At 39.8% G+C, this 21284-nt stretch overlaps 1 protein-coding gene across 1 annotated transcript in view; it reads right to left on the reverse strand.

Moving 5' to 3' along the window:
* KCNU1 (potassium calcium-activated channel subfamily U member 1) overlaps positions 1–21284 on the reverse strand; it is a 177541-nt gene that overhangs the window by 84510 nt on the left and 71747 nt on the right. The window contains 3 exon segments of the mRNA XM_035003825.1: positions 8377–8406; positions 14865–14912; positions 18350–18381. Coding sequence (XP_034859716.1) covers positions 8377–8406; positions 14865–14912; positions 18350–18381 — 110 coding nt within the window.

Genomic DNA, 21284 nt, shown 5'->3' on the forward strand with positions numbered 1-21284 from the left:
CCTCCACACAGTTCTTAATCCTTTCCCACAGATTATCTCGCTTTGATAAAATGTTGGAATAGAAGGCAAGGAAGGGCAGAAGCTATAATTCCTAGGACTTTTATATTCCTTCTGGAAAGTGCACACACAAAGAGGTAGCACCCTTGGTGGCTCAGACATCGATACCAGCCTCACCTCTAGGAGTGGTACAATAGAGCCTCTGTTACCCAGGCTCATCTATATAGAACCCCAAATTACACAGAAGCATGATTCTTCATATATTAAAAGAAAGAGATGAGTTGTTAAAAAAAAAAGATCAAGGATTTATTTCAAAATTTACCTCCTTGAAGGCTCTGCACTTACTACTAATTATAATAAGGAACATCTAATGAGGACTTACTATTGACCAAGAATCAAAGTACTTTAAATACTTAATCTAATTCAGTCATTACAAAAAACCTACAAAGTATTCATGACTATTATACTCATTTAATGTAGCAAAACTGAGACACCTAGAAGTAAAGCAACTTGCCCAAGATCACACAGTTTAGAGTCAGCATTTGAACTTAACCCTAACCCTAGTCCACACCCACATTATACAATGTCAGTGCACAATGACTATTCTCTGCTGGTAATACAGTATTTACCTGTAGATAATCACAATCATTAACAATTTTCCTTGTACAGTATAGGCACTAAACTGAAATGTTGGCAACATATTACAAAGCTATGCACAATAAACTCTGAAGTGACAGAACTTTTAGATTGACCCTCCATTTAAAATCAACTGAACAGATCACCCTCCACCTCCAACTCTGCATTCTGGTTAATCAAGATTTTAATGTACTGCAGGAAAAAGAGAGTGAGGGAGGAGGCATTTGTTGATCCTGTTTTGCAGATTGAAAAACAAAAGCAATCTCATCATCAGTTCGTTGGAAATAGGGGATGGATTAATAATAGAAATTGGGGGAGGGGCAGAGCAAGATGGCGGAGGAGTAGGAGACCTGGATTTCGTCTCCTCTCAGGAATTCAGCTGGATAGGGATCAAACCATTCTGAACACCTACAAACTCAACAGGAGATCGAAGAAAAGAAGAGCAACAACTCTCTCATCAGAAAAGCGACCACTTTCTGGAAGGTAGGACATACGGAGAAGCGAATCCGAGGCGATATTCGGGAGGATAGACGGCGGGGGAGGGGCCTCCGGCCACTGCTTCTGGCAAGTGATAGAGCCGCGGAGCACAAAATCGGAACTTTTAAAAGTCTGCTCCGCTGAGGGACGTCACTCTGGTGGCTAAGCGGGGGGTGGATCCCTCCGGGACAGTGTGGTCTCAGGACCCTCGGGGTCGCAGAAAGACCGGGGGTGCCTGAGTGCGGCAGAGCTCCCAGGTATCAGAGCAGGGAAGCCGGCTGCAGAGGCGGAGCCCAGGCGCGGGCTCTCAGCTCGGGGTGGCCATAAACCGTGATCCGCGGCACAATCGGGCCCCTGCTCCTCCAGCAGGAACCCAACAAGCGGCAGATCCGGGGAGACTCACCTTCCTTCCCTGGGAGGAGCCGCACGGGAGCGCACTGCGGGGATCTGCTGGGTTTGGAGACTCCACCCGGGGTCGGGTGCCAGAGAGAGAAACGCGCGGTCACAGGCCGGGTGAGCACGGAGTGCGGCCGGAGACCGGGGAGACGGGAGTGACTGTCGGCTTTTCTCTGGGGGCTCACTGAGGAGCGGGGCCCCGAGTTCTCAGCTCCTCCGGGATGGAGATTGGGAGGCAGCCATTTTCACTCTCCGCCTCCAAAGCTGTACGGAGAGCTCGCAGGGAACAAAAGCCCCGGAGAGCAAACCCGAGCAGATTACTTAGCCGGGAGGGGGCAAGGGCGGGGCACTTCCGCCTCCGGCAGAGACATTTGGAAACCACGGCAACAGGCCCCTCCCCAGAAGATCAGCGAGAACAGCCAGCCAAGACCAAGTTTACCGATCAATGAGAACGGCAGAACTCCAGCGCTAGGGGAATACTGCACATAGAATTCACAGCTTTTTTACCATGATTCTTTTTAAAGTTAATTTTTTTTAACTGTCTTTTTGTCTTATTATTTCTTTTTGAATTTTTCTTTCTCCCTTTTTCAACCAACATCTTATCAATCCCTTTAAAAAAAAATTTTTTTTATTTTTCATTTTTAGAGTCATATTCTATCCCTTCATAGTAGTTACCCATATTTTTGGCTTATATATATAAGTTGTTCTCTCTTTAAAATTTTGAGATAGTTTCTTCTAACAGATTAAAATATACCCTAAATCTCTAGTATATGGTGCTTTCTATTCCCCTGACTGATCACATCCTCTCCCCTTTTTTTGTCTCTTCTTCTCTTTTCTTTTTTTAAATCCTCTTCTTTCTTTTTTCAAACAACTTCTTATCAATTCCTTTTATAACATTTTTTATAATTTCCATTTTTACAGTCATATTCCATCCCTTCATCATATCAACCCTTATTTTTGTACATATATAAGTTTTTCTTTCTTTAAAATTTTGGGAGGCACTTTCTCCTAAAAGACCAAAATACACCCCAAATCTAGTGTGTGGCACTGATCTATATACCATGTAGATCATATTTGATCACATTCTGGTTTTCCTTTTGTTGTTGTTGTTCTGTTTTGTTTGTTTTTGTTTTTATCTTTTTTTTTTCTTTTTCTTTTTTCTCTCTTTCCCTTTCTTATCCCACTGCTTCAGGTCTTTTCTGATTTGTTTAGAGTATATTTTCTGGGGACGTGGTTACTCTGCTAGCATTTTGTTCTCTCATTAATCTATTCTCCTCTGCACAAAATGACAAGACGGAAAAAATCACCTCAACAAAAAGAACAAGAGGTAGTACCGACTGCCAGGGACCTACTCAATACGGACATTAGTACGATGTCAGATCTAGAATTCAGAATCATCACTTTAAAGATACTAGCTGGGCTTGAAAAAAATATGGAAGTTATTAGAGAAACCCTCTCTGGAGAAGTAAAAGAGCTAAAATCCAACCAAGTAGAAATCAAAAAGGCTATTAATGAGGTGCAATCAAAAATGGGGGCGCTAACTGCTAGAATAAATGAGGCAGAAGAGAGAATCAGTAATATAGAAGATGAAATGATGGAAAATAAAGAAGCTGAGAAAAAGAGAGATAAACAACTACTGGATCACGAGGGCAGAATTCGAGAGATAAGCGATACCATAAGACGACACAACATTAGAATAATTGGGATCCCAGAAGAAGAAGAAAGAGAGAGAGGGCCAGAAGGTATAATGGAGCAAATTATAGCAGAGAACTTCCCTAATTTGGGGAAAGAAACAGGCATGAAAACCCAGGAAGCACAGAGAACCCCTCTCAAAATCAATAAAAATAGGTCAACTCCCCGACATCTAATAGTAAAACTTACGAGTCTCATAGACAAAGAGAAAATCCTGAAAGCAGCTCGGGAGAAGAGATATGTAACCTACAATGGTAGAAACATTAGATTGGCAACAGACCTATCCACAGAGACCTGGCAGGCCAGAAAGGACTGGCAGGATATATTCAGAGCACTAAATGAGAAAAATATGCAGCCAAGAATACTCTATCCAGCTAGGCTGTCATTGAAAATTGAAGGAGAGATAAAAAGCTTCCAGGACAAACAAAAACTAAAGGAATTTGCAAACACAAAACCAGCCCTACAGGAAATCTTGAAAGGGGTCCTCTAAGCAAAGAGAGAGCCTAAAAGCAACATAGACCAGAAAGGAACACAGACAATATACGGTAACAGTCACCTTACAGGCAATACAATGGCACTAAATTCCTATCTTTCTATAGTTACCCTGAATGTAAATGGGCTAAATGCCCCAATCAAAAGACACAGGCTAACAGACTGGATTAAAAAACAAGACCCATCAATATGCTGTCTACAAGAGACTCATTTTAGAACCAAAGACACCCCCAGATTGAAAGTGAGGGGGTGGAAAACCATTTACCATGCTAATGGACACCAAAAGAAAGCTGGGGTGGCAATCCTTATATCAGACAAAGTAGATTTTAAACCAAAGACTGTAATAAGAGATGAGGAAGGACACTATATCATACTTAAAAGATCTATCCAACAAGAAGATCTAACAATTGTAAATATCTATGCCCCTAACATGGGAGCAGCCAATTATATAAGGCAATTAATAACAAAAGCAAAGAAACACATCGACAACAATACAATAATAGTGGGGGACTTTAACATCCCCCTCACTGAAATGGACAGATCATCTAAGCAAAAGATCAACAAGGAAATAAAGACTTTAAATGACACACTGGACCAAATGGACTTCACAGACATATTCAGAACATTCCACCCCAAAGCAACGGAATACACATTCTTCTCTAGTGCCCATGGAACATTCTCCAGAATAGATCACATCCTAGGTCATAAATCAGGTGTCAACCGGTACCAAAAGATTGGGATCATTCCCTGCCTATTTTCAGACCACAATGCTTTGAAACTAGAACTCAATCACAAGAGGAAAGTCGGAAAGAACTCAAATACATGGAGGCTAAGGAGCATCCTACTGAAGAATGAATGGGTCAACCAGGAAATTAAAGAAGAATTAAAAAAATACATGGAAACCAATGAAAATGAAAACACAACTGTTCAAAATCTTTGGGATGCAGCAAAGGCAGTCCTGAGAGGAAAGTATATAGCAATACAAGCCTTTCTCAAGAAACAAGAAAGGTCTCAAGTACACAACCTAACCCTACACCTAAAGGAGCTAGAGAAAGAACAGCAAATAAAGCCTAAACCCAGCAGGAGAAGAGAAATCATAAAGATCAGAGCAGAAATCAATGAAATAGAAACTAAAAGAACAGTAGAACAGATCAACGAAACTAGGAGCTGGTTCTTTGAAAGAATTAACAAGATTGATAAACCCCTGGCCAGACTTATCAAAAAGAGAAGAGAAATGACCCAAATCAACAAAATCATGAATGAAAGAGGAGAGATCACAACCAACACCAAAGAAATACAAACAATTATAAGAACATATTATGAGCAACTCTATGCCAGCAAATTAGATAACCTGGAAGAGATGGATGCATTCCTAGAGATGTATCAACTACCAAAACTGAACCAGGATGAAATAGAAAACCTGAACAGACCTATAACCACTAAGGAAATTGAAGCAGTCATCAAAAATCTCCCAAAAAACAAAAGCCCAGGGCCAGATGGCTTCCCAGGGGAATTTTACCAAACCTTTCAAGAAGAATTAATACCTATTCTTCTGAAACTGTTCCAAAAAATAGAAACGGAAGGAAAACTTCCAAACTCATTTTATGAGGCCAGCATTACCTTGATCCCAAAACCAGACAAAGACCCCAACAAAAAGGAGAATTACAGACCAATATCCCTGATGAACATGGATGCAAAAATTCTCACCAAAATACTAGCCAATAGGATCCAACAGTATATTAAAAGGATTATTCACCATGACCAAGTGGGATTTGTCCCTGGGCTGCAAGGTTGGTTCAACATCCGCAAATCAATCAATGTGATACAATACATTAACAAAAGAAAGAACAAGAATCATATGATCCTCTCAATAGATGCAGAAAAAGCTTTTGACAAAGTACAGCATCCTTTCTTGATCAAAACTCTTCAGAGTATAGGGATAGAGGGTACATACCTCAATATCATAAAAGCCATTTATGAAAAACCTACAGCAAATATTATTCTCAATGGGGAAAAACTGAGAGCTTTCCCCCTAAGGTCAGGAACGCGGCAGGGATGTCCACTATCACCACTGCTATTCAACATAGTATTGGAAGTCCTAGCCACAGCAATCAGACAACAAAAAGAAATCAAAGGCATCCAAATTGGAAAAGAAGAAGTCAAACTCTCACTCTTTGCAGATGATATGATACTTTATGTGGAAAACCCAAAAGACTCCACCCCAAAACTGCTAGAACTCATACAGGAATTCAGTAAAGTGGCAGGATATAAAATCAATGCACAGAAGTCAGTGGCTTTCCTATACACCAACAGCAAGACAGAAGAAAGAGAAATTAAGGAGTCCATCCCATTTACAATTGCACCCAAAACCATAAGATACCTAGGAATAAATCTAACCAAAGAGGCAAAGGATCTATACTCAGAAAACTATAAAATACTCATGAAAGAAATTGAGGAAGACACAAAGAAATGGAAAAATGTTCCATGCTCATGGATTGGAAGAACAAATATTGTGAAGATGTCAATGCTACCTAGAGCAATCTACACATTCAATGCAATCCCCATCAAAATACCATCCACTTTTTTCAAAGAAATGGAACCAATAATCCTAAAATTTGTATGGAACCAGAAAAGACCCCGCATAGCCAGAGGAATATTGAAAAAGAAAAGCAAAGCTGGCGGCATCACAATTCCGGACTTCAAGCTCTATTACAAAGCTGTCATCATCAAGACGGCATGGTACTGGCACAAAAACAGACAAATAGATCAGTGGAACAGAATAGAGAGCCCAGAAATGGACCCTCAACTCTATGGTCAACTCATCTTTGACAAAGCAGGAAAGAATGTCCAATGGAAAAAAGACAGTCTCTTCAACAAATGGTGTTGGGAAAATTGGATAGCCACATGCAGAAGAATGAAACTGGACCATTTCCTTACACCACACACAAAAATAGACTCAAAATGGTTGAAAGACCACAATGTGAGACAGGAGTCCATCAAAATCCTAAAGGAGAACACAGGCAGCAACCTCTTTGACCTCAGCCGAAGCAACTTCTTCCTAGAAACATCGCCAAAGGCAAGGGAAGCAAGGGCAAAAATGAACTATTGGGACTTCATCAAGATAAAAAGCTTTTGCAAAGCAAAGGAAACAGTCAACAAAACCAAAAGACAACCGACAGAATGGGAGAAGATATTTGCAAATGACATATCAGATAAAGGGCTAGTATCCAAAATCTATAAAGAACTCATCAAACTCAACACCCAAAGAACAAAGAATCCAATCAAGAAATGGGCAGAAGACATGAACAGACATTTTTCCAAAAAAGACATCCAAATGGCCAACAGACACATGAAAAAGTGCTCAATATCGCTCAGCATCAGGGAAATCCAAATCAAAACCTCAATGAGATACCACCTCACACCAGTCAGAATGGCTAAAATTAAGAAGTCAGGAAATGACAGATGTTGGCGGGGATGCGGAGAAAGGGGAACCCTCTTACACTGGGAATGCAAGCTGGTGCAGCCACTCTGGAAAACTGTATGGAGGTTCCTCAAAAAGTTGAAAATAGAGCTACCCTATGATCCAGCAATTGCACTACTGGGTATTTACCCCAAAGATACAAAAGTAGGGATCCGAAGGGGTACGTGCACCCCGATGTTTATAGCAGCAATGTCCACAATAGCCAAACTGTGGAAAGAGCCAAGATGTCCATCGACAGATGACTGGATAAAGAAGAGGTGGTATATATATACAATGGAATATTATGCAGCCATCAAAAGGAATGAGATCTTGCCATTTGCAACAACGTGGATGGAACTGGAGGGTATTATGTTGAGTGAAATAAGTCAAAAAGAGATAAACATGTATCATATGATCTCACTGATATGAGGAATTCTTAATCGCAGGAATCAAACTGAGGGTTGTTGGAGTGGGGGGTGGGGTGGGAGGGATGGGGTGACTGGGTGATAGGCACTGGGGAGGGTATGTGCTCTGGTAAGCGCTGTGAATTGTGCAAGACTGTTGAATCTCAGATCTGTACCTCTGAAACAAATAATGTAATATATGTTGAGAAAAAAAAAAAAGAAGAAGAAGAAGAAGAAGAAGAAGAAGGTAGTGGGAGGGGAAGAATGAAGCGGGGGAAATCGGAGGGGGAGACGAACCATGAGAGACGATGGACTCTGAAAAACAAACAGGGTTCTAGAGGGGAGGGGGGTGGAGGATGGGTTAGCCTGGTGGTGGGTATTGAGGAGGGCACATTCTGCATGGAGCACTGGGTGTTTTGCACAAACAATGAATCATGGAACACTTCATCTAAAACTAATGATGTAATGTATGGGGATTAACATAAGAATAAAAAATTAAAAAAAAAATAATAGAAATTGGGAATAACTGAAATTTCATCCCAACCTATATGTGTAGAGTCCCTGAAAGGTGATCTGAGAGAAAACTGGGTACATGACCTTTGGTTATCACAGGTATAAAGTATTTTGAGCCATGTTGCAAGGAGGTCTGTTTGTTTAGCTTACTGACATTGGGAGAAGCTGAGATGAATTCATGTTGGTGAAGAATAATTCCACTGGTCACTATAAGGGCTGATAAAGCTAACATTCTCATTTACGTCACATTTTTCTTGCCCACTGATTCTCAGAAATCCACAGGGAACCACGGTTCTCTGAGGCTTTTACCTGGTGGTGAAGCTGACATTGCTCATCAGTCTTGGCTGTCCCCACATCATACAGTCATGTACTGTAGAATCAGAGAATTCCTTCATGCTGTTTTTCTTTACCATCACTGTTGTCCCTGCAAGAACACAGCAATCTTAATGAGTCAGCATATCTTTCTGGAAGGTATTTTTGAACCATCCCTACTGACTGACACATTTCTAGGCCCCTGGCTAGGGAGAGTCCTTAGCCACAGACTAATTCTAAGAGGATAGATTATAGAAATCTCTTTCATTTCCTTCTGCAGACTTAGTGGGGGGAAAATAATTGTGAGAATTTCAATACCATATGGATGCTTAAATAAGCACCTACTGAGTTGCTGCTGTACCTTCCTAAGACATCACCCCTTTGTCTCACGCAGGTGTAGCATCCGGGGAGCCTTCCTGCAATAGGCAGGGTCTGCAGCCATGTTTGGATTCCAAGAAAGGATCACTATACAAGTCCCCTTCTCCCCTTCTGCAGATACTACTCAGGCTGCAATTTAGTCCCAGTGGATACTGCCTTTTACTTTATGTTTTCCTTCAAAGGATTCCTTTATTATTAATTTTAACTTTTGAAGACTCTTGACCTTACATGGGCTAGGTCTCAAAACATATGTGAATTTCCAAACCTGGAAATAACACAAAGGGAAATAATTTTCTCATCTGCAAAACAGGGATAATACTGGGACTTCAAAGGATGACTATGAAGATAAATGCAAGAATGTTTGAAATTTAATAATTAAATGAGCAATATGAAGCTGCTTTGAGATGGAAAAAAACTGACACATGAGCCGTTACTTCTTCCTGCACTCATATGTTGATATTCCATCATGCCATTCTTATTCCAGAACCTAGATTCAACCTAGGAATCCTTTCAACACACTGGGCTAGGGCATCATTATTGGTCGATAAGAACTGGCACTTAGTATTGTGATAAGAAGTTATCATTCTAAAGGATGCTTGGAAGTTAAATGCTTCTCTTTCACTCTTCAAGGACCCTGAATCATTGGCCTGCCTGAATCAGATTCCTGGGTGTTCAGAGATGCAGAACTGTCTGAGAAGAAGTTATCAAGGAGATGGACAAAGTCAAAGAATAGCCATCACTGTTATTCTTCTTCCTTGCCCACCCAAGTGGAGAAAAGAAACATGGCCTTTTCTTCCTGTGTCAATTTAAGAATCATCTGTGTACTAAGACTAAGACTACTTTTTGTTCATGTGGAACAAACCTTTAAGCCCACACATCACCAGGTTTTAGACAATGGCCAGCAGAAAGAGCCAAACAAACATCTTGGTTTCCCTCTTCTTTTGATGTAATGCTTTCTGACCCATTCTAATCCATGGAAAATATCAATTGAGTGAAAACACACTTCTGGAAGTAGAGAGACCTCCTTTGGATGTGTGATTTGTCAATGTACATCAGCAGTAACTGCATCACATGGGTGTTCTAAGAGCCAGGTTTGGAGTAAGACTGTTCCCAACCTGTAATCCTCAGATACCTTCACTTATATATGGAGGCTTGATGGGGGTTTTTAGGTTGACTGGCATTTCCTTATTTCCTGGTTATCTTTTGCCCTGGGGGAAATGGCTCAGGGACAGAACATCTGAAGAAAATTCTGAGTGAGGACTGATGTGTCAACTGTCAGTCTTTAAAAGCTAGCCGCTGAGTACATGTGATAGAAGCTGAGCTATGGAATGCAAAAGGCAACATGCCCAAACTGGCTTAGGAACAATGCAACTTTCGGGAAATCTCTGTTTTCTCAAAGCCTAACTCGGCAGCCAACATTTGCCAGGTATTAAAAAACAGGTGGGAGGGGATAAGTGGGTGAGGCGAATGCTAGGTGTGAACCACTCAACATTTTTGCTAAAACTTTGAATCTTCCCTTGTGTCATTCTTAAGAAAATCTCTTCTAAAAACACATTAAAGATCTGTATGATCGGGCGCCTGGGTGGCTCAGTCGGTTGAGCAACTGCCTTCGGCTCAGGTCATGATCCCGGAGTCCCGGGATCGAGTCCCGCATCGGGCTCCCTGCTCGGCGGGGAGTCTACTTCTCCCTCTGACCCTCCCCCCTCTCATATGCTCTCTCTCTCTCATTCTCTCTGTCAAATAATAAATAAAATCTTAAAAAAAAAAAAGATCTGTATGATCTTGGAAGCTTTCATAGTCATGGAAGTATGTGCATGTGGGGGTCAGAAAGAGCAGCCTATATGAGGGCTGACAGCACCTCTGGCATGGGCGGACTGCCTGAAGGCGAAAGGTGAATTGGCTCCGTGACCTCTCTTGGTCCCTTCCAACTCTAAGTCTATAATCCTAAGGACCTTTGCAAACTGTCTAAACGTGTTCTCTTCAGCAGGTTGCAGACAGGGCAGTTAAGAACGTGCAACATCTTTTGTTGCCCTTGCCCCCAGTTTCTATGCTGCTTCAAACAATTGAGGAAAAAGCAAAGAATACCATCAAAATAGAAGCCAAAGTTCTCTCTCTCAAGGTTAATAAGCAACTGAAGTTTCTCTGATTATGTTTTAAGGTGGTTTGATTATTTTATTTAGTTATATTTTTATCTATCTACAGCTGACAGTGTGCAAGTATTTTTTCATATTTTAGGCAGGAAAAGAACAGAATGGATTTTTGCCTTATGCTCTAGCTACACTGTTAATGTCTTGTCATGGCTTCCTATGACCTCCCTATAGATATTTTAAAGGTTTCTAGATAAAACATTAGACATCAAAAAGGACATGGCATCTAACATCTGTGGATGACTGAGAGAAAAAAGTCCCTATAAAAAGGCCAATATTTTGATTACGTTTCTCTCTTCTTCAAGAAGTGGTACCCTTGGAAGCTACAGGCAAGCATTTTCCTCTTTGGCGTATGTGATAGGACTACATATGAAGACATGCCTCATATATGATTTCCATATGGATAGTAGTAATTCTAACCCTTTCTATCTTCTTCAAGAAATCTTGTGACACCCCTAAAAAGTGATATCATATATTCTGGATAAGAACCACTACTCTAGGAGATGAAGAAGAAGCAGGACAACAGATCAAGCCAGTGCCTTAGTCTTGCAAAAGGAAGGATAACATTCAACCATCTGCTTATTTTTTTATTTATATATCCATTCATAATCAGAAGTTTTTTCCAAGAAAATTATTATAGCCATGAAGGATGGCACGGATTGGCATAAAAAGAGGCTAGATCAAAGGAAACTAGCTCAGAAGCTATTATAATCACTGGGATGAGACATACAGAGGGCCATAGCTGAGGTGGAGATGGACACCAAGGACTGGAGAAAATGGAGCCCTGCCATCAGTTATAGGATTAGAATAACAACTATCATGAATATAGGAATTCAAGGTGTTTGTGTGTGGTCTTTGTAGTTATCAAGTTGCTTTCCTTTTTATTGAAATTCAGTGGACATGTGGTCCCTGACCCTGCTTAAGAGAAGAAGAGTCATCTAAGAACCCCTTCTATTCTCTTTCCTATCTAAGGCCACTGGTACAGAAGGAGAGCTCTGACTGGACTTCAGAGCTGCTCAGGTAAGCCAAGCCAGGGAGACCAGCTGGTAGATTCATTAAGGACTGTCTATCTCAACTTTCTGGGTTTGGAATTCTCCTCCCTGGGAAACAGTGGCTGGGGTGACTCCTGTCTTAAAGGGGTCAATTTGTCTTGGATATTAATGAAAAAAGTGACCCAGGGACAAACCTAAAGAGAACCGTGAAATGGGGTAAATTTAAATTTGGACCATGGATCCAAACCATTCGTATAATTGCCTCCTGTCCTTGACTCCTTTCACATCCTCTTTCCAATTTCCTTTTCGAAATTCCTCTCTCCTTTAGGTATGACTCCAGGGCAAAAAATAACACTTTAATGAGGACTCTAAAACCAGTGCTCAGGGGATGGAGATTAGGGAAATCTGGACACAACTTTCCCCAGGACCATTTTCCTATTGCCCATCTGTATGCCACCCAGTGCATACAGATATTCCTGTAAGCTCCTCCTTGCCCTGGTTGAGGACCACAGCTCTACAACCTGAGGCATCAGAGGTTTCCGTGGTGAAATAGCAGGCAGTGAACTGTATAATTAGGGCTGGAGAAGTTCCTGCCCAATAATTTATCTAGCTATAGTAAGCAGAAAAACAGAAAGACAACTACTTCTCCTGATCTGAAGGCTAGCCCTGCTAGTCTTCCTGCTGTGAACCCCAAAACATCAGGGAATGGGTTAAAATAAGTATAATCCACTAGGACTTCTCTGCCAATTCTTATTTCATCTGCATTTCATTGATGAGAAAAGAAATAATGAGATTCTTTTTGAGCTTATGTTCCCACGGGTAATATGATAATTAACATACATATACTTACTATTTTCCAGGTACGGTCTTAATGCTTTTTATATTAATATGCTCAATTTGTATACTCTTTATGTGCTAATATTCTCATTTAATCTTCTGAGATATGTGATATTATTATCAGCATTTTACAGTAATCTGAAGCACAGTGAGAGTTTGAATAATTTACTTAAAGCCACGCAGCTAAGAGGTGACCAATGTAGAATCCATTCTCTTCACTACCACACTTCACTGCCTCTCCAAAATGTTAAGATTATGAATTTAAGTGGAGAAACGCTGATGTGGTTTCAGCTTAGAAAAGTGCAAGTAATCAAAGGCAAGAGGGATTATAAATCACTGAACATCAGAATTGAAAAGGGCCATTGAGATGACAAGAACTGCCCAGTTTGGAAATAACGACAACACTGAGACCCCAAAAAGTAGCATGTCTTCCCTTAACCACAGTGAATCAGTGGCACAGTTGTCGTCAGCATTCAAGTCTTCTGAACTCTCAATTAGCATAGTTGGAGGAAGAAATTGGTGGGTCTCAGCAAACTCAGTTAACAATTTCTTTCAAGAAAGAAATGGTTATTAGAAAAGAGTGGACTGGAGATACTCTGCATCGGGCTCTGAAACATGAAATATTCAACCTGAAATTTCTACTAATCCAAAGATAGAAAATTTTTCTATTTTGCTATCTTTCTTCACTCCCTTCACTCTAGGTTCTTAAGTCCTTTTTGAAAGTTAATTCGCTGGGAGAATTTCCAGATATTATTATGAGTTTTAAACCTATAAGGTCAAAGAGCCCCTTTCTACAGTGATGTCCTCTTCGGCACATTTTGACTAGAGCTCTCTCCATATTCAAATTCCTACACAAGCCCACTCCCTAGCCCAGACCATGAGCATTTCATGGTACTCTGCTGCCATCGTCTGGCAAACTGAAGTCAAGAACAGCTGGTACCGCCCACTATTTCAGCAGCTGGGTACCAGATTATTTGATAAGAGTTCTCCTGGACACAGGGGATAGGCGTGGCAGGGGTGGTGACTAAGGATCAGTGCCAGGCAGGAAGAAGAAACGATCCTATTAAGAGAAGAATCAAAGATTCTGAGAATTGTGATCACTACAGGGAAGCTCAAACATTTGATTATAGGTTTATTTATTTATTTATTTATTTATTTATTCCCTAGATACTATTAAATGCATGTTACAGAGAGGGGTAAAATTTGGCATATCTACAAATATGATGGCAGAGCCTTTCTATTTATGCAAAAATCTTTTCCTCTTTTTACTAGAGCAACTTCCTACTTTAAAATATATATAATAAGGGCACCTGGGTGGCTCAGTTGGTTAAGTGTCCAACTCTTGATTTTGTCTCAGGGTCCTGAGATCAAGCTCCACACAGCATGGAGTCTGCTTAAGATTCTCTCTCTCCGTCTCCCTGTGCCCCTGCCACCCTGCTTGTGCACTTTCTCTTTCCTGCTCTCAAAAAATAAAATAAAATAAAATAAAATAAAATAAAATAAAATAAAAGTAAAATAAAATAAAAGTAAAATAAAATAAAAATAGTAAAATCACTTAAAAGCTGATTTTAACAGGGGTGATTATTAATTTTTATAAAACATTTTTTGTTTTGCAAAATGACTGAGAGAAGTGCATGCATATGAATGTGTATACTGAGCTTGCAAAAGTTTGACTTGTATACTGTGTTTACAGGAATACATCTACCGTGTGAAACCATGCTAAAGTTTCATATATTATAAAGATACATGTAGTGAGATGATACTTTTAATGTATTATTTTTTTCTTTCTTCACTCCTTTTTTTTAATGGGATATTTATGTTATTTATCCAGTCTCATCCCTTGCCTCAAGGAAGATTCATAGGCCATAGAACACAAAAAGAATCAATATTTAGCTTCTGAATCCAAAATAGGGTCTTGAAGCCCATTTAATTCATAATCTTCAGATGCCCATTTAATTCATAATTTTCAGACTTAAGGATTCAATGGCAACCCTATGGACAATAGGGATTTCAGGTTACCCTCATCCCAGATCACACCTAAGGCAGAGTTTCTACAGTAAGAGAATCAAACCAAGAAGACCAGAGGCTACCGCCACTGCCCAGTGCCCTGCTCAAACAGCAAATGTGTAACCCTGAGAGAAGTGGGTCACTGTCCTGGCCTCCAGGTCTGGAGCAGTGGCTCAGACATTCTGCCCAGAGGGAGAGGCAAGCCATGAGAATAGCAAGTGCTGAAGCTCTTCCCAAGGGAGTTGGTTTTATTTGGAACAGTGTGGAAAAGTTCAAGCCCAAAGGTGCTTTGAAAACAATGGTGATTTTGATGGCAAACAATTAGGTTGAGGTTGGTAGCTCCAGGAGAGCAATAAGGTAAACCATAGGCCAGAGTTTACTACAGTGAGACAGGAAAAGAGACAGCTAATAAATGCTCTCTTTGGGTCAGAAAGGACCTCAAAGACAGGACCCCAAAACTAGTCCTGCAATGGGACCCATATTTAATTGAATAATACCTTAGAACAATATATGCCCGAGGTTATTGTCAAGAATAATAGGGTCAGCAGCAGCCAGTGGTGCACCCCAAGAGCTGGGTGTAATACCAACAGAGACAAAGAGATGAACAGAGAGATCAGGAAAGGAGACAATACAAAGAGCCCTATTAAAACCACCATCATCCCCAGGTGACCACGTGTCAGCTCAAGGCTGCACTCTGATGAGCAATATCAGAGCCTTAATGCTGCCAGGGGAATAGATTTCAATGAAATAGTCAATCCCAATCACTAATTCATTAATCAAACAAGCAATGACAACAAGCCCTGGTGTCCAGAGTTGCTACAATATATTATCTAAAAGTCTAGTTTTCAAAGAGAACAGGAAAATTATGAGATATGTAAAGAAACAGGAAAACACGAACCATACACAGGGGTAAAAAAAAAAAAAAAAGCAGACAACACAAATGGCCTGTGCAAGGGTCCACATGTCACACTTAGCAGACAAACTCTTCAGAGCAGCTATTATAAATGTGTTCAAAGAATTTTAAAAACCATGATTCAAGAAATAAAGAAAAGCATGATGACAATGTCGTTTCAAAGAGACAATAATAAACAGAAATGATAAAAAAGAACCCAATGGAAATTCTATACTTGAAAAGTACACTAACTGAAGAGGGGTTAATGGACTAAATAGTGTCCCTCAAATTCACATGTCTACTTGTAACCTCAGAATGTGACTGCCATGGGCTGAACTGTGTCCTTCCCAAATTCACATGTTGAAGCCCTAACTCCCAGTGTGGCTGTATGTAGAGATGGACCCTTTACAGCAGTAATTAAGGCCAAATGAGGACCCTGATCTGATAGGATTAGTGTCCTTATAAGAAGAGGAAATGAGACCAGAGCTTCTCTCTGACATATGAGGACACTGGGGGGAAGGTGGCCATCTATAAGCCAGGAACAGACCTCTCTCCAGGAACTGAGTTGGCTGGTACCTTGATCTTGGACTTCCAGCCTCCAGAACTGTGAGAAAATAAATTCCTCTTGATTACGCCATCCCAGTCCGTGGTATTTTGTTTTGGCAACCCAAGCTGCATACTACAGTGACCTTAAATGGAAATGACATCTCTGTAGATTTAATTAGTTAGGAATCTCAAGATGAAATCATCCTGGATTTTGGATGAGTTCTAAATCCAAAACTGGTGTCCTTAAAAGAAGAAGAGAACACAGAGGAGAGACATAGGGAAGAGGGCCATGTGAAGACAGAGGCAGGCTTCAGTGATGCCAGCACAGGCAAGGGCCACCAGCAGCCTCTAGAGCTGGAAGAGGCAAGGAAGGATTCTCTTGAGAGCCTTCAGAAGGAGTGTGGCCCTGCTGAAACCTTGACTTCAGACTTTGGCCTCAGAACTGGAACAGAATAATTTTCTGTTGTTTGCAGCTACCCAGTTTAGGGTAATTTGTTATGACAGGCCCAGGAAATTAATCAAGGGGCTTATGATAGGTGCAAAATACACTCTCCCCCAAAGATGTCCATGTCCTAATTCCTAGAACCTGTGATTATGTCATGTTATATATGGTGAGGGGGATTCAAGGTTGCAAATGAAAAGGCGCTAATCAGCTCACCTTGAAAGATTTTCCCGGATTAACCAGGTGGCTCAGTGTAATTATAGGAGTTCTTTCAATGTGGAACAGGGAAGCAGAAGATCCAGAGTCAGAGAAGGTAATGTGATGATGGAAGCAGAATCTGAGCGATGAGATATGAGAAAGATCTGACCAGATCTGGCTTTAAAGACAGAAGGGGGCCATGAGCCAAGGAGTACAGTCAGCCTGTACAATCTGAGTAAGCAAGGCCCTGGATTCTTGCTTAGAACTTCCATAAGGACCCCTGCCGGGTAGACCCATTTTAGACTTCTGAATGACAAAATAATGTTAATTTATCACAAAGCCACTAAATATGTGGTAATTTGTTACAGTGGCAATTGGAAACTAATGCAGGGCCCAGCAATAGATTTGAACTGCCAGAAGAAAAAAATCAGCAAATATAGGACAGACTGATAGAGATTGCAATCCAAAAGAGCAAGAGCAAAAGAGAGAGAGAGACAGAGAGACAGAGAGAGAGAAGAAGGAAGAAAAATAAACAATTCCAGAAATATGTGGATCCCCATTAAGTGTACTATATACATGTAAAGATAGGACCAATTAGAAGGAAGAGAGATGGAGGAAAAAAAAAATAATGAACTAAATCATCTCAAATTTGATGAAAAATATTAATCTACATATATGGGCACACCTCAGAGGTATTGTGGGTTTGGTTCCAGACCACTTTAAGAAAGCAGATATCACAGTAAAGCAAGTCAATGAATTTTTTGGTTTCCTAGTGCATATATGTTATGTCTATGCTATACTATAGTCTATGTGTACAATAGCATTATATTTTTAAAAAGTACTTAATTAAAAAAATACTTTATTGCTAAATAATGCTACCCATCATCTGAGCTTACAGTGAATCACAATGTTTTTGCTCATGAAGGGGCTTGCCTTGATGCTGATGGCTGCTGACTAATCAGAGTGGTAGTTGCTGAAGGTTGGGGTGTCTGTAGCAATTTCTTAAAATAAAACAATGAACTTTCCTGCATCAACTGACTCTTCCTTTTATGTGAACACATAGAAGCCATTGTAGGGTTATTAATTTTTCTAATTTCAATATTTTGTCTCAGGGAATAAGGCCTAAGGAGAAGGAGTAGAGTAGCTGGTCAGTGGAGCAGTCAGAACACATACCATACTTATCAATTAAGTTATATGTGTTATATGGGCATGGTCCATGACACTCAAAACAATTACAATAGTAACATCAAAGATCACTGACCACAGATCATCATAACAAATATAATAATACAAATAATACTAAAGTTTGAAATATTGTGAGATTACCAAAATGTGACACAGAAACATGAAGTGAGCAAATGCTGTTGGAAAAATGGTGCCAACAGACTTGCTTGATGAAGGATTGCCACAAAACTTCAATTTGTAAAAAATGCAATACCTGCAAAGTGCAATAAAGTGAAGCACAATAAAATGGGGTATGTCTGTATTATTTTCCTTTGAATGCTGTAACAAATTACCACAAAATGTTGGCTTAAAACAACATTCCTTTATTCTCTTACAGTTCTGGAGTTGAGAAGTCTGAAGTAATTTCCCCTGGGCTAAAATCAGGTCATTAAATTCCTTTCAGGGATTCTAGGGGATAATCCATCTCTGTGCCTTTTCCAGCTACTAGAGGCTCCCTATATTCCTTGCCTTGTGGCCCTTTCTTCCATCTTCAAAGACAATGGCATAACATTTTCTCTCTCTGAATCAGCTTCCATCTGCTTTAACCACAAGCCCTTTTCTCTTCTTTACATAGTTGTATCTCTTCCTTCTGCCTCCCTTTCATAAAGACCTTTATGACTACATTTAGATTCCACATAGATAATCCAGGATAATCTGCCCATCTCAAGATCCTTAATTTAATCCCATCTGCAAAGTTCCTTTTGCCATATGAATAACATTCACAGGGTTCCAGGGGTTAGGGTATAGCTATCTTTGGTGGCCATTACTTAGTCTATTACATTACACATCCAAAGATATCAGTGAACTCCAAATAGGATAAACACAAAGATATCCAGACACAGACATATCATAAGAACAATGCTGAAAGTCAAAGACAAGAAGAAAATCTTGAAAGCAGCAAGAGACAGACACAACTTGATTTACAAGTGAAACCCAGTGAGATAGATTAACAGATGACTTTTCATCAGAAAGAATGAAGGCTAGAAGGTAATGGGATGATATACTCAAAGTGTTGAAATAAATTGTCAACCAAAAATTCTATACCCAGTAAAACTATCTCTCAAAAATGAAACTGAGCCACACACACACAAAAAAATGATAAAGACTTCAGAAAGTTTGCCCCTCCATAAAAACAAAGAATAAACTGACAAAAATGGTCAGAATGAATTTTTTCAGAATTCTGAAAACTAACCGGCACTGACCCAAGAACAATTAGTCCAGAAAAATGAATATATCTCAGTAAAAACAGCAATATTTGTGGTGTTTTAACTTATATTAGTAGCATCTCCAACTCCCTAGCTAATTAGTATCCTTGAAAAATAATGCCCTATATCTTGGCGCCAGAGGGAGTAGAGCAGAACTGCATTTCTTTCAAAGCCTTATTTCCAAAGAGGAGTCATTTGACTTGTGTGGTAGTTCCCTGGATGATCCTACTTGAATGGCTTGTCTTTTTCAACTTTATTTGAACTTACCTAGTTCTAAAATCCTCTACCCAGTAAGCCGTAGCATGTTTTAGTATCACAGCTGCCTGAGGTAGTGGATAAAAGATAGGGCAAACAATAGACTAAATAAAAGTTTAAAGGGAAAATTGAGGACTGAGTTGTCCATAGGCACTTTAAAAAACTCTGAAACAGTTCTGAAAATGTAAACAACAACACACATGCCCAGGACTCCAGGACTATGTATAGATGTGTGCATGCTGAGAGGGCCCTAAGCTCTCACCTCTAACTGACTTTTATATTCTGTGTAAGCAGGAAATGAAGGCTAAAGCAGAGTTGTCAACTTCCTAGCTGAATATTGAAGGCATGCCTCAACAAAAACAAAATCACTTGACAAGTACTGGGAGATTTATTGCTTGCAGGTATTTAACAGGATTTCTGTCCAATTATTAGATGGCCACTAAACTAACACAATAGAGAATTCAATGGCTACAAATGACAAAGATGCAGATATCATATAGCTCATAAAAGTTACTTAAATAATGACAACTACAACAATCAGTAACAACAAAAAACACTGGGGAATAAGGTGGGTGAAATCTGATTTCCATAATTACCACATTTATATTTGCAATGTCTAATTTTCAACAAAAAGTTATGAGACATGGAAAGAAACAGGAAAGTATTATCCATACACAGGATGAAAAGCTATCTACAGATAGATACTGTCCCTGAGGAAGCCCAGACATTGCTTTTACTAGTCAAAGACTTTAAATCTATTAAAAGTTATTTTAAGTATGTTCAGAGAACTAAGGCAAATTATAGCTAAAGAACTAAAGGAATATAAGAATGATGTCTCACAAAACAGAGAATACCAATAAAGAATTGCAGTTATTAGGGGCACTGGGTGGCTCAGTCAGTTAAGCCTCTGACTTTGGCTCAGGTCATGATCTTGGGGTCCTGGGATCGAGCCCGGCATCGGGCTCCCTGCTCAGCAGGGAGTCTGTTTCTCCCTCTCCCTCTGCTGCAGCAACACCCCCCCCCCGCCAGCTTGTACTCTCTGTCTCTCTCGCTCTCTTTCAAATAAATAAATGAAAAATTTAAAAAATTTAAAAATTTAAAAGAGAGAGTTATTAAAAAAATAGGAATCTTGGAGTTGAAAAGTGTAATAACTGAAACAAAAAATTAGTGTAATTTGAGATCAAGTTTGAGCATGCTGAAAAAGGAATCAGCCAACTCAAAGATAGGTGGAGATTACCCAGTTTGAGTGACAGAATCAAAAATAAAGAAAGAAAAGTGAACAGAATCTGAGAGAGCCTCTGGGATGCCATATAAATATACCAACATCCACTTAATGGGAGTTGCAGAAGAAGAGAGAAAGGGCAGAAGGAATATTTGAAGAAATAATGTTCAAAAACTTCTCAAATTGGATGAAAAACATTAATCTATTAAACACAACCAAGAAGCTTACAAATTCTAAATATGATAAATTTAAAAAGATCAACATCTAGACACTCTATAATCAAACTACTGAAACGGCACCTGGGTGGCTCAACTGGTTAAGGACAGAATCTTAAAAGCAGCAGGAAGTGACTCATCATGTACAAAGGATCCTCAATAGGATTGATCACTGATTTCTTATGAGAAACAATGGAGGCCAGTAAGCAGTAGGATGACATATGCAAAGTCCTGAATGAAAAAAATGCCAAGAAACAATTCTACATCTGCTAAAACTATCCTTCAAAAATGAATGATAAATTAAAACATTTTAAGACTAAAAAAACCTAAGAGAGTTCATTGCTT

This window comes from Mirounga leonina, unplaced genomic scaffold (assembly GCF_011800145.1).
Source record: "Mirounga leonina isolate KUSES-001 unplaced genomic scaffold, KU_Mleo_1.0 Mir_128, whole genome shotgun sequence".
Taxonomy (NCBI): Eukaryota; Metazoa; Chordata; class Mammalia; order Carnivora; family Phocidae; genus Mirounga; species Mirounga leonina.